We start from the raw sequence: 14,018 nt of genomic DNA on the forward strand, positions 1-14,018 counted from the left end.
CCTGGTTTGCATAGCTAATTCCAGGGCAGCCAGGTCTACGCATTGGGACCTTGTCTTAAAGCAAACAAAACAAGGTATAGTAAGTCAGATGCTGCAGAGAGCTACTGAGAGTTATAACACAAGAGAGGGGTAAGTTCAGGTAGGATGACTGAGTGCTGTGATAGGTGGCTTGGAACGCAGTGTGCAGCACTAAAGATCGGGATCTGGACGCGAGCTGGAGTGACAGCAGGACACTGCCGACATAGGTTTAGGGACCAATCATCTGTGACCTTCTGGGTGCCGCTTGGTCACACCCAATATGGCGGCAGCACCCGGTCCATTCGGGCGCCAGAGGAAGTACGTATAGAGGGGCGCCGGAAGTGAGACGCAGCCACGCCCCTTGCCGGGGTTTCTGTGGAGCTGTGGCGGTGCCGGCTTCGAGCATCCCTGCCCTGGCAGGCTGGGGGACTGCGAGGCTGCAGCTCCGGCGGTCAGCTCCGGAGAGGTATGACCCGCGCTTCTCCCGCCCCGGCGGCTGGGGTCCCCTTGGTGCTCCCTGCCGACCCTGGCCTTTCTCCGAGGCCCCTTCTTGGCTTCTCCTACCCTTCTCTCAGGCCCCATCCTATTCCCAGGCTCACAATCCCGATGGTCAGAATGGACATTTTCACTTTGCCTCCTGAGTTTCTAGGCCTTTCCCCCATCTCCCTGGGCGTTGACTCCGCTCTCGCAGCTCTGGGACGTTGTCCTTTCTCTCCTGTTTTCTTGCTTATTTTACTCTGTACCCCAGACTTGCCTGGAACTCAGTGTGCAGCCCAGGCTAATCTTGAATTTACAGCGGTTCTCCTGTGTTAGCCTCTGTAATGCTGGGATTACAGGTGTGTATCCCCACGCCGGGTTTTATGTCATGCTGAGGATGGAACCAGGGCTTTGTGCATGCTAGGCAAGCACTCTGCCAACTCAGCCACATCCCCAGCCCCCGCTTCTTTTTTTCTGTCAGCGTAAGTGCAGCCCACTTCTTTCTGGAGCCTGATTGTGGTGTGGGGGAGGGTGATAGGGCTTCGGTTTGACCCCGAAACTCTGATCTAGGCCCTCTGGAGAGCCCACTGCCTTCTGTTATATGAGCGTACAGTATTTTCTCTGCAGACAACAGTACAGGGGAAGGGTGGAAGATCTGGCTGCTTCCCTGTTGCTGCTTGCCCATCTGAGTTTTATATTTGTTCTTTCTTAGGACTCTGCCTGTGGGTGCACTTTATTTATTTTATTAGTGTGTATGTGTGTGTATGAGTTCATGGCATGGCATGCATGCAGACTTCAGAGAGGACCACTTTCAGGAGTTGGTTCTTGCCTTTCACCTGTTTCGATTACTTTTATTAATTATGTGTATGAATGTATAAGTGTGTGTGGGTGTGTGTGTGCACATGAGTGCAGGTACCTGAGGAGGACAGAGGGATCACATGCACCTGGAGGAGGGGTTATAGTTGTTATCACCCCCCCCACACACACACGTGGGTGCTGGGAACCGAACTCGGGTCCTCTGAAAGAGCAGTGGTTGCCTCTAACCACTAAGCCTTCTCTCCAGCTTCTGCTGTCCTCTTTGTTGTTTCCACTATGGTGCATGCTCCAGAGTAGCTGGCTTCTGAGCTTCCGGCTGATCCTCCTGTCTCCTCCTGTCTGGGGACCGCTGCATCCAACATTTTATGTGAGTTCCGGCGTTTGAACTCAGGTCATCAGGTTGGTGTGGCTCTGGGCACACTCCTCCCCTCCCTCCGAGACAGGGTTTGTCTGTGTAACAGCTCTCTCTGACTGTCTTGGAACCCCGTATGTAGATCAGACCTCAAACTCACAGAGTTCTGCCGGCCTCTGCCTCCTGAGTGCATGCGCCACCACTGTCCACCATTTAAGTCTTAGGAGTTTCCTTATGTTTATCCAGTGAGACTTTCAAGTGTTTTCCAGAGTAGATAAACATGGGAATGAGAACCATGACTGGGGTCTGTTGGATGCTTCCCTTTTGAAGAAAACTGGACCCAGAAATGTCTCCTCAATGGACAGGGAAGAATGTGGTCCAGCTGCAGATGAACGAGGAGGTGTGAGATGCTAGAAGGTCTGTCTCAGCAAGAAGAGTTCCAGGGTAGCATTGCCGTATTCGCAGCTCTTGATGAGTGGTATGGGCAGGCATTAGGCGTGTCTGGTCATGTGGTCCTATGGAGTCCAGACTCAAAAGCCCCTCCCTTCCATGAGTGGGCAACATAGCCAGCCAGTAAGATTTGAGCCATTGAAATTAGATCTTGTGGTGTTGCCCAGGCTGCTGTCAAACTTAACAGGTTCAAGTCACCTTCCTGTCTTAGCCTCCTAAGTAGGAGGGACAATAGATACACAATACTGTGTCTGGCTTAATTGTGTCTGTGTATGTCAGTCTGTCTGTCTGTGCACGTGTGGGTGCATGTGGAGGCCAGAGGTCAATGTTAGGTGTCTTCCACTCGCTACCTTAAATTTTTTTCTTTTTTTTTCTTCTTTTTTTCTTTTTTTTGGGGGGGTTTTTAGAGACAGGATTTCCTTATGTAGTTTTGTAGCCTGTCCTGGAACTTGCTCTGTAGACCACGCTGGTCTTGAACTCACAGAGATCCACTTGCCTCTACCTCCCAAATGCTGGGATTAAAGGCATATCCCATGACTGCCTGACCAAAAAAAAAAAAAAAAATAGGCCAGGAGCGGTGGTGCCTGCCTTTAATCTCAGTATACAGGAGGCAGAGACCCTTTGTCACACAGCTAAACCCTATCTCAAAAAAAAGTAAGTAAATAAGTATTATTAATTTGGTTTTTCAAGACAGAGTTTCTTTGTGTAACAGTCCTGGATGTCCTAGAAATCACTTTGTAGACCACACTGGCCTCAAACTCACAGAGATTCTCCTGCTTCTGCCTTCTGAGTGCTGGGATTAAAGTGCTGACTTTAATTATTTTTGAGATAGGGTCTCGTTATGTAGATCATGGATGGCCTAAATTTACCTCATAGAGATCCTCCTGCCTCTGCCTCACAAGTGCTAGGATTAAAGATATGTGCTACCACACCCAGCCCCCCTTTTAATGTGTATGTGTATTTGCTTGCCTGTGTGTTTATGTACCTTGTGCATGCAGTGCCCACAGAAGTCAGAAGAGGTTGTTGGATCCCCTGGAACCAGAGTTATAGGTGATTGTCAGCCACCAACATGTGGGCGCTGAGAACTGGACCTGGGTTCTCTCTGTGAGAGTAGCAAATGCCCTTAACAGCTGAGCCGTCTTCTCTCCAGAACTCAGGACCTCTGGAAGAGCAGCCAGTGCTCTTAACCTCTGAGCCATCTCTCCAGCCCAAGAGTAGTTCTTTTTCTTTTCTCTTTCCTTTTTGATTTTTGTTGGGACAGGTGTGGTCAAAGCTCGCCTTTATAATCCTGCCTCCTTCTCCTAGGAGTTAGGACTACAGGTGTGTGCCACACACAGATACATGGGGTAGTTCTTTTTTTTTTTAAAAAAAAATATATATATATATATATATTTATTATGTAGACCATATTCTGTCTGTGTGTATGCCTGCATGCCAGAAGAGGACACCAGACCCCATTACAGATGGTTGTGAGCCACCATGTGGTTGCTGGGAATTGAACTCAGGACCTTTGGAAGAGCAGGTAATGCTCTTAACCTCTGAGCCATCTCTCCAGCCCCCACGGGGTAGTTCTTAAAGCGTCGTTTTTTGCTCTGAGACAACATGGGGTCCGATGAGGAAGAAAATGGCTGGTGATGACAGCACTGGGCACATGGAGAAAGAACTATTGGGAAGCATAGAATCAGTGTGTCCTGGGCCAGTGCCTGAGTCAGCCTGGTGAGCCATGAGGCCACTTCTTGACAGCCAAGCCCTTTTTAATTTTTTTCAAGTTTTTTTTTTCTTTCAGTTTTCCTGTGTTTGCTTGTATGTATGCACATGCCTGTAGGATTTCAGGAGTCCACCACCATGCTTGGCTTTTCGAATTCTCTAGCCAGTTTTGGAGTGTTCTAAGTCAATTACATTCCAGTTAAGTTGCCGCAATAGCAGCCTGCTGTCTGAAGGGAAGGCGGCCCTGGCGCAGAACGACTCATGCGGTGGCGAGTTAGCCTGGTTCTGTGTTTCTTGTTTGTTTGTTTGTTTGTTTTCTCTTAGGCAGTAAAAAGTAATCCCTAATCTAGGGAGCTGGCTCCGTTGGCAGAGTGCTGGCTGTGCAGACGTGTGGGCCCGAGTCTGCATCTCCAGCCCACATAAAGCAAAGCAGGTGGTGTGCGTCTGTGTCTAACCCTGTGTAAGTGGGGCAAGACAGCTGGAATGTCTCAAGATGCTTCTGGAGACTATGATAGAGACGTAGGAAGACGCTCCCTGTCCACCTGGGCTCCCTACACACACTCTCATCATCACATACGTGTTGGACATGTTGTTACATTACGTAACAATGTCACACACTCACAGCAACAGTGTAAACAAGGAAACCCTTCTGCACAATGGGAGTGGTGTTGCATACCTGTAATCCTAGCTCTTAGGAAGCCAAGGTTAGAAGGTGGGGCGTTCCAGGCCTGCTAGCTCCATAGTGACATCAGAAAACTGCACAAGATATTTCATCTCCTTCACCAAGTGCCCACCCTGAGTGTGGGGAGCTGGCCCTGAAGGTGGCATCTGGAGTCATGCTCCCAGACCCTGGCTATGGTGTGTTCTGTCTGTCTTTCTTCTCTTCCTCCTTCCCTCCCTCCTTCCCTCTCTCCCTTTTTTCTTTGCTTGAGAAGGGTGTGTCTGTTTAGCCCGGGCTATCCTGGAACTTGCTCTGTAGACCAGGCTAGCCTCGAACTCAGAGATTCACCTGCTTTTGCCTCCTGAAGGCTGGGATTAAAGGCGTGCGTCATCACCACTTGGCTATTATTATGATGATGATGATGTATATTTGTGTGTGTCTCTTTTGGGGTGTATGCGTGTAGTTGCCCACAGAAACCATGAGATTCCCTGGAACTGGGATTACAGGCAGTCAGGAGCCACCCAACATGGGTGCTGGGAGCTGAACTCTGGTCCTTAGCAAGAACAGTATGCTCTTGTAACCTCTGAGCCATCTCTCCAGCCATGACAACCTTAGTTTTATGAGACCTCCATAGTGAACGAGAGAACTGACTTTACACACCTTTACAAATTGGCTTCCACAAGCACTTGTGCACCAACACACACACGCTTTCTCTCTCTCTCTCTCTTCCACTGTTCTTTGACTTAACATAGGCCCTTGTGCACCAACATTCTCTCACACACAGACACACACACACAGACACACACACACACAATTAGATATATAAATGTAAAAAAGAGGGAAAATTCAGTATAGTATGCACCTATGAAAATTACTGAGCGTCTTGTGTAAATTTTTGCTCCTGCTTGAGTAGATGTGCCTGGGAAGCAGAGTGGGAGAGGGTAGACTGTGGCTCAGGGGCCTGTGTGCACTGCACGCTGTTCACTGGGAAAGGCTGTGGAGGGCTGGCATGTGGCTCAGCTAGAGTACAAGCTCGCCTAGCATGCGTGAAGCCCTGGGTTCCAGACCCAGCACTGGATAGACTGGGCCTGGTGGTGCGTTCCTGTGATCCCAGCACTTGGGAGGTTGTGATCCAGAGTCCAAGGTCAGCCTTGGCCAGTTTGTGGTCAGTTTGGGCTACGTGAGCCACTGTCAGGAAGGAAGGTAGGGAGAGAGAGAGGAAGGAAGGGAGGAAAGAAGGAAGGAAGGGAATAGAAGTGATTGTTGGGAGCCATGTGTGATGGTATATGTGTATATTGCCAGGACCATGTTCTAGCTCAGGCTGGGCTACATAGTGAGTTCAAGGCCAGCCTGGGCTATATGGCAAGCTGTCTTAATACCTAGGAAAAGCCAGAACATCCAGGATTTGGTTGACGGTGGCCGTCAGAGGTTCCTTCTCACTTTGTCTCCTGGTGTGTAGTTCTAAGAGGAGATTCTGGGGAACTCTGTGTTCTTCACCCTTCAGTGAAGAGTTAGTAAGGTTTTTCTGCTGTGGGGGCAGGATCCTCCTGTTTGTGCATCCTCAGCATTGGAATTCCAGACATATGCCACCTTGCATGGCTTTTTCTATGTGAGTGCTGGGGATCCAAACTTAGATCCTCTCCTTGTCCAGCTAGCATCTAATGACTGACTCGCCCCCTCCCTCTACTGTCCCTGACTTCCAGGACATGTCCAATGACGATGATGCTGCCCCCACAGCTGCAGAGGCAGCAGGTGACATACACCTGCTGGGTTTCTCGGACGAGATCCTCCTGCATATCCTGAGCCATGTTCCCAGCACAGACCTGGTTCTCAATGTGCGGCGCACCTGCCGGAAGCTCTCGGTCCTGTGCCTGGACAAGAGCCTGGTGCACACTGTGCTGCTACAGAAGGACTACCAGGTGAGGCAGGCGTGGGCGGGAAGTCAGCGTCAACCAGGGTGCCAGCCTGTGTTTGCACAGAAGACTGTGTAGCTGGGAATGGTCGGTCACACATTAGGATACAGTGACAGGGCCAGGGTAGAAAAGGGTAGGTGGGTATCCCATGGCAGGAGGGCACAGAGCCTGTGGATGTAGTTACAGGGATCAGCGGGAGGCCTCCATCCCCAAAGGTACCCTGGGGTGGAGTTACTACACCACAAGACAGATTGTAGAAGGTCCTTGTGAAGTGCCATGGTGGGTGGCGCAGTTGACATTGCTGCAGAAGGGCTGAAGGGCTGTCGTCCCCGTCCGTCCCCATCCGTCCTGTGTCCTGCTACCCTCCCCCCTTGCTCAGGGCTGAAGTGTCTGATTAACCTGAGACATGAGCCCACTGTGGTAGAATACACGTATATAGTCCCAGCACTCAGAGACTGAGGCAGGATGCTCACAGCTTCACAGCTCAGGCCTATTCAGTAAGACCTTGTCTCAAAGAAAAACAAACAGCCCAGATAAATGTGCCTGATGGCATAGGTCTGTAATCCTAGCATTCAGGAGCTGAGGCCGGATCTGCAAGTTCAAGGCAATGGTGGTGCATGCCTTTAATCTCAGCACTTAGGAGGCAGAGGCAGACAGATCCTCTATGAGTTCAAGGCCAGTTTGGGCTACAGAGTGAGTTCTAGGACAGCCAAGGCTGAGAAACCCTGTCACACAAACAAAACAAAACAAACAAAACGCAACAACAGTTTAAAAAGAGAGACAGCAAAAGAAAAAAGTACAGCTTAAAAAGATTATTTTTAAGTGTATGCGTGTACCCTTGTGAGTGCTTGCCCCCAGAGGCCAGAGGTATCGAACTCCCCTGGAGCTGCAGTTACAGGCGGTTGTGATCCACCTGAGAGTGGTACTCAGGCCCTCTGGAAGAGCAGCTCTTACCACTGAACCGTCTCTCCTTTCCCAGTTAGAGCTTTCAGCAAGCTACTGTTTTTCTTTTTGAAATAAGAGTCTTGCTATGTGCAGATTGGTGTTAAATTTGTAATGTTCCTGCCTCAGCCTCCCATGTGCTAAGATGACAGGTGTATGCCACCAGGCCTGGGTAGCAAACATCCTTTTTTTTTTTTTTCCTCCTTTCTTTTTTTTGGTTTTTCGAGGCAGGGTTTCTCTGTAGCTTTGGTGCCTGTCCTGGAACTCACTCTATAGACCAAGCTGGTCTTAGCCTCCCAGAGATTTCATCTGTCTCTGCCTCCCGAGTGCTGGGATTAAAGGCATGCACCATCACGCCCAGTGGTAGCGAACATCTTTCTACTTTTTCTTCCTGGGTATGGGTTTCTTCACTGCTGGCAGCGTGAAGCTTTCCTTTCCTCTGAGCAGAAGTGGGGAGTAGCCCTGGACACCTGTCTCCTGCCCTGTCCCCATTCTGCAGGCCAGTGAGGACAAGGTGAAGCAGCTGGTGAAGGAGATTGGTCGGGAGATCCAGCAGTTGAACATGGCAGGCTGCTATTGGTTGTCTGGCTCTACCATCGAGCACGTGGCCCGCTGTCACAGTCTGGTAAAGGTGAACCTGTCAGGCTGCCACCTCACCTCCCTGCGACTGTCCAAGGTGCTTTCAGCCCTGCAGCACCTGCGCTCGCTGGCCATTGATGTGAGTCCTGGCTTTGATGCCAGCCAGCTGAGCAGTGAGTGCAAGGCCACCCTGAGTCGTGTCAGGGAACTCAAGCAGACACTTTTCACACCGTCCTACGGTGTGGTGCCATGCTGTGCCAGCCTGCAGAAGCTGCTGCTGTACTTCGAGATCCTGGACCGCACACGTGAGGGTGCTGTCCTCTCAGGCCAGCTCATGGTGGGTCAGAGCAATGTCCCCCATTACCAGAACCTGCGTGTCTTCTATGCCCGCCTGGCCCCTGGCTACATCAACCAGGAGGTGGTGCGACTCTACCTCGCTGTGCTTAGTGACCGCACGCCCGAGAACCTGCATGCCTTTCTCATCTCTGTCCCTGGCAGCTTCGCGGAGAGTGGGGCCACCAAGAACCTGCTGGAATCCATGGCTCGCAACGTGGCCTTGGATGCCCTGCAGCTGCCGAAGTCATGGCTGAATGGCTCCACCCTCCTCCAGCATATGAAATTCAACAATCCCTTCTACTTCAGCTTTAGCCGGTGTACGCTGTCAGGTGGTCACCTGATCCAGCGGGTCATCAATGGGGGGAAGGACCTGCGCAGCTTGGCCAGCCTCAACCTCAGTGGCTGTGTGCATTGCCTGTCTGCAGACTCGTTGCTCCGTAAGGCAGAGGACGACATTGACAGCAGCATCCTGGAGACGCTGGTGGAGTCCTGCTGTAACCTGCACCACCTCAACCTCTCAGCTGCCCACCACCATAGCTCCGATGGCCTGGGCCGCCACCTCTGCCAGCTCCTGGCCCGCCTCTGCCACCTGCGTTCCCTCTCCTTGCCCGTCTGCTCCGTGGCTGACTCAGCACCCAGGCCTGACCGTGCGCCTGCCCCGCCGGCAATGCATGCAGTGCCCTGTGGCTTTGGCAAGAAGGTGCGCATTGGGGTGCAGACCTTTCCCAGTCCCTTCCTGGGCCAGTCGTCCGCCCAGCCTGCCTCTGTGTTCTGGTCTCTGCTGAAGAAGCTCCCTTTCCTAGAGCATCTGGAACTGATAGGGTCCAATTTCTCCTCAGCCATGCCCCGCAATGAGCCTGCCATCCGCAACTCCCTCCCGCCCTGCAGTCGGTCACAGAACGTCGGGGACTCAGAGGTGGCTGCCATTGGCCAGCTGGCCTTCCTGCGGCATCTGACACTAGCGCAGCTGCCAGGCATGCTGACAGGCTCTGGACTGGTGAGCATTGGCCTACAGTGCCAGCAGCTTCAGTCTCTGTCGTTGGCCAACCTGGGCATGATGGGGAAGGTGGTGTACATGCCTGCTCTTGCTGACATGCTGAAGCACTGCAAGCGGCTGAAGGACCTGAGGTGAGGGGCTGCGGTTGGAGGGAGCAAAGTAAGGGGAGAGGACCTGAGGTGTGAGGGACTGAGGTGGAAAATCTGAGGGGTGAGGGGCAGAGAACCTGAAGTGTGAGGGGCAGAGAATGTGAAGTGTGAGGGACTGAGGACCTGAGGGGAGGGACAGAGAGTCTGAGGTGTGAGGACCTGAGGTGACAGCGTCTCGTCTGCCACCACTCTCACAGGAACTCGGCCCTGCCCATTGTCCCACACAGTGCTACTTCAGTCACAGCCTCACCACATTAAAAGGTGTTTAGATTTATTTACTTTAATTTTTACATGTGTGTGTTTTGTCTGTGTGCATGTTTGTGGTACTACCTATGTGCAGTACCTGTGGAGGCCAGAAGAGGATGTAGGATCACCTGAAACTGGAGTTACAGAAGGTTGTGAGCCACCATGTGGGTCCTCAGGAACAGCAGCCAGTGCTAGTCCCGTTTCCCGCACTCCCACACCCCCATCTTTGGAGACAAGGTCTCACTATGTGGCTCTGGCTGGCCTGGGACTTCTGTAGCCCATGCTGGCCTTAAATTCAGAAATCCTCCTATTTCTGCCTCCTGAATGCTGGGCTTAAAGGAGTGTTCTGCTATACTCAGCCCCAAATTGTATTGTTATTATTATCATCAGTGTGTGTGTGTGTGTGTGTGTGTGTGTGTGTGTGTGTGTGTGTGTAATGTGTGTATGATACATTGCCAGAGTGCACACGTGGAGTTGGTAATGTCCTTCCACCTTTCTATGGGTTCTGAGGATTGAATGTCAGTCATTAGACATTTACAGCAAGTGCTTTTACCCTCTGAACCATCTTGTTGTCCATAGCTTATTTCTTCAGAAAAGGTATCTCACTGAAACTGGCCAGGGAGTTCCTGGGGGTTACAGACATGTGTTGCCTACCTGGGTTTTACATGGTTGCTGGGAATTTGAACTCAGAACTCAGTTTCTTTTTGCTTGTTTGTCTGTTTTTTGTTTTTCGAGACAAGGTTTCTCTGTGTAGCTTTGGGGCCTGTCCTGGAGCTCGCTCTGTAGACCAGGCTGGCCTCAAACTCACAGAGATCCTCCTGTCTCTGTCTCCTAAGTGCTGGCATGAAAAGTGTGTGCCCCTACTGCCCAGTTGAACTCAGTTTCTAATATTTGCTAGCAAGCACTATTTTTTATAAAATTTATTTTATGTGCATTGATGTGAGGTTGTCAGTCTCCTAGAACTGGAGTTACATACAGACAGTTTGTGAGGTGCCATGTAGGTGCTGGGAATTGAACCCGGATCCTATTGGAAGAATGTCCAGTGGACTAAATAATCTTTCCAGCCCACTAGCAAGTGCTATTACCAATTGAACTGTCCCAAACCTCTCGTAGTGATTCTTGGATCGTGTGTCACAGTTGGCTAGGGGCTTCAGACTAAGGTAGAGGGGATGTCTGATAGCATGTGCACTCACACCTGCAGTCCTGGCATCCCAGCGTCCAGAAGGCTGAGGTAGAACTGACCTGAGTTCCAGGGCAGCTTGGGTTGTATTAGCAAGACCCTTTCTCACCAAAGCCAGAAGCAGAGAACAGGTGACAGTGCCCTCAAACCTCCTCGACTCAGAGCAGCCAGACCACTGCAGGAGGAGGGGAGAGGGAGATGGGGCAGGAGGGTAGGCACAGGAGCGCTGGAGAACTAAGGCTGGAGCTGCTACTGGTGCCCGGTGGGGACAAGAGCAGGCAGGATGGAGACACAGATCGTCTCGGGGAGAACTCAGATTTCTGGGAGTGGTGGCCTTGAGGAGGATGGCAGGACCCATCCTGGAAAGTGGGAGGAAATAGAGCACACAGCCCTCAGATGGCCCTGCCATGGGCCTTGTCCTTGAGAGTGAGTCTGAGCCCAGCCTGGGCAACTTGGAATAAAATATTTTTTTTAAAAGATTTATTTATTTATTACATATACAGTGTTCTGCTTGCATGTATACTTGCAGGTCAGAAGAGGGCACCAGACCTCATTACAGATGGTTGTGAGCCACCATGTGGTTGTTGGGAATTGAACTCAGGACCTCTGGAAGAACAGCCAGTGATCTTAACCCCTGAGCCATCTCTCCAGCCCCTTGGAATAAAATATTGACGTAAGGGTTGAGGACACCACTCAGTGGTGGAGCCCTTAGCATGCTCAAGACTCTGGGTTAAACTCCTAGGACAAAGATGACTAGTGTTTCCAGAGCCAAGCTTGGGCTGCATTCACACTGAAATACTGAAGTGAAGGGTATTTTTGTCATCATCCAACATTTAAAGGATAAGGGTTCTGTTGTATCCCAACCCTACTCAGGAGGTGGGGGCGGGTGGAGCTCAGTGAGCTGGAGTCCAGTTTGGTCTATAAAGAGAGTACTAGGACAGTCAGGGCTAGTTAGTGAGACCCTGTGTATTTAAAAAAAGTGTTTTTTTTTTTGTGCTGTAAATAGAACATAGAACAAAGGTCTTGTTCCTCTCCCGCTGAGCCACACCCCAGCCCCTCACTGGGAGATTCTAGGCAGGGGCTCTACACTGAGTCACACCCCAGCCCCTCACTGGGGGATTCTAGGCAGGGGCTCTACCACTGAGCCATACTTCTTAGTCCTTGAAGTTTTGGCTTTTTGTTTGTTTGTTTGTGTTTTTATAACAAGGTTTCTTTGTGTACTTTGTGGAGCACTGGCTGTCCTAGAACTCACTCTGTAGACCAGGCTGGCCTCAAACTCAGAGATCTGCCTGCTTCTGCTTCCCAAGTGCTAGGATTAAAGGTGTGCTCCACTATGCCTGGCTAGTCCTTGAATTTTTGAGATAGGTTCTGTCTAGCCCTATGGTGTCTAGCCCTATGGTGTCTCTACCTATGGTGTCACTCCATCTGGAAATACAGGCCTGCACCCGCATGAACAGTGAGGGCCTTGCGCATTCCAGGGAAGTACTCTACCACTGATCTGTCTCCAGCTCTCATTTTACTTTGTCTTAAGCAAGTTGTTTAGGCTTGTTTTGAATGCACTGCTGTCACCCAGGAAGGTCTTTAACTCAGATCCTCCTGCCCTCACCTCTGCCCATCATGCTTCAGTTGTAAGCGTTCCTTTGCCTTCTGGGACAGGGTCTCTTGTGTCCTAGACTGGCCTCCTTTCTGTGCATCTGAGGATGACTGAGGCTTCTGATTGTCCTGCCTCTGCCCCTCTAGTACTGGGATTATTCTATGCCCCACCACTCTAGGTTCATGTGGGACACACCGTGTAGTGAAGTCCCTGGTTCTGGGCAGGTAAAAGGGGCAGGACTTGAAGACTCCGCCAGTCCATAGCTGCTGGTGGGTGGGTGGAAGCATCATGGGGCCACAAAGTCATGTCAGCCTAAAGGGACTTGTACGTGGCTGTCACTCTCTAGTACAGTTAGTTACTGCTTCTTTGGTGCCTGTCTCAGGGTTTCTATTGCTGTGATGACAGCTTGAAGAGGAAAGGGTTATCTGGCTTACACTCCTGTCAGGACAGGACTCAAACAGGGCAGGAACCTGGAGGCAGGAGCTGATGTAGAGGCCATGGAGGGGTGCTGCTTACTGGCTTGCTCCTTATGGCTTGTTCAGCCTGCTTTCTTATAGAGCCACCACCTTCCATGAGCTGGGCTCTCCCGCATCAAAACTAATTTTAAAAAAGTGCCCTACAGGGGGCTGGAGAGATGGCTCAGTGGTTAAGAGCACTGGCTGTTCTTCTAGAGGACCTGGGTTCAATTCCCAGCACCCACATGACAGCGAGCAACTGTCTATAACTCCAGTTTCTGGGGATCTGATACTTTCACACCAATCCACATAAAATAAAGTTAAATAAAAAAAAAAGTGCCCTACAGGTTTATCTGCCCACAGCCTGGTCTTATGGAAGCGTTTTCTCAACTGAGGCTCCCTCCTGTCAGATAACTCTTAGCTTGACATAAAACCAGCCAGCACAGGAACTGTGCTGTGAGCAGGCGCAAAGCTGACCTTTCCCTCACAGCTTCCATGGAGGCTGATGTCAGATCTGAAGCAGGAAGCCTCTTGACTATCAATCTAAGCCAGAGCTTCATTTGGCCTCAGGACTCACAAGGGAGGACACGGGGAGGACAGGGTGTGTTCTTTGCCTTGCTCCCCTCCTAGCAAGGGGAAGTCAGCAGGTCCTGTGTTGCTAACGGCCCAGAACCTTCCAGAGCTGCTTGGCCAAGCTGTGAGCTCTACTTCCTGTCCTCCTTGGAACCAAGCCATGCTGTGGCTGTCTGGGTTTGAAGCCTCTGTCTTTTCTGGTCACTTGCCCTGCTGCTCCAGCTTGATCCTCAGCTGAGTAGAGCTACAGCCCAGGAGGTCTCTGGACAGCTGGTATCCATGCCTGGGTGTCCATGTCCATGGGTCCTCTGTCTTCTGGCTATACTGGCTTTGGGAACCCGCCTGTGGGCTTTCTTACACCCCCTGTCTAGAAGTCCCAGTCAGTTGTTTGTGGTGACGGAGGCTAAGGCTGGAGGATTGCCTTGAGTCAAGGTCAGCCTGGACTAGAGCGAAACCTTGTCTTCAAAGGCAACAGCACCCCGCACCACCACCCCCAGACACACACAAAAGAATCAGATATTGTGACTGTACGCCAGCACCATTCCAGCTCTCCGAGGTGGAGCCTGGAGCTCA

The 14,018-nt window shown here is 51.1% G+C and overlaps 1 protein-coding gene across 1 annotated transcript in view; it reads left to right on the forward strand.

The window, feature by feature from the left end:
• The first annotated feature begins 360 nt into the window (after positions 1–360).
• Fbxl18 (F-box and leucine rich repeat protein 18) overlaps positions 361–14,018 on the forward strand; it is a 29,826-nt gene continuing 16,168 nt past the window's right edge. Inside the window, exons 1-3 of the mRNA XM_048436836.3 lie at positions 361–484; positions 6,185–6,400; positions 7,836–9,379. Coding sequence (XP_048292793.1) covers positions 6,188–6,400; positions 7,836–9,379 — 1,757 coding nt within the window. The 5' untranslated portion in view covers positions 361–484; positions 6,185–6,187. The remainder of the gene's footprint in view (positions 485–6,184; positions 6,401–7,835; positions 9,380–14,018) is intronic.

This window comes from Myodes glareolus, chromosome 2, assembly GCF_982192425.1.
Source record: "Myodes glareolus chromosome 2, mMyoGla1.1, whole genome shotgun sequence".
NCBI lineage: Eukaryota > Metazoa > Chordata > Mammalia > Rodentia > Cricetidae > Myodes > Myodes glareolus.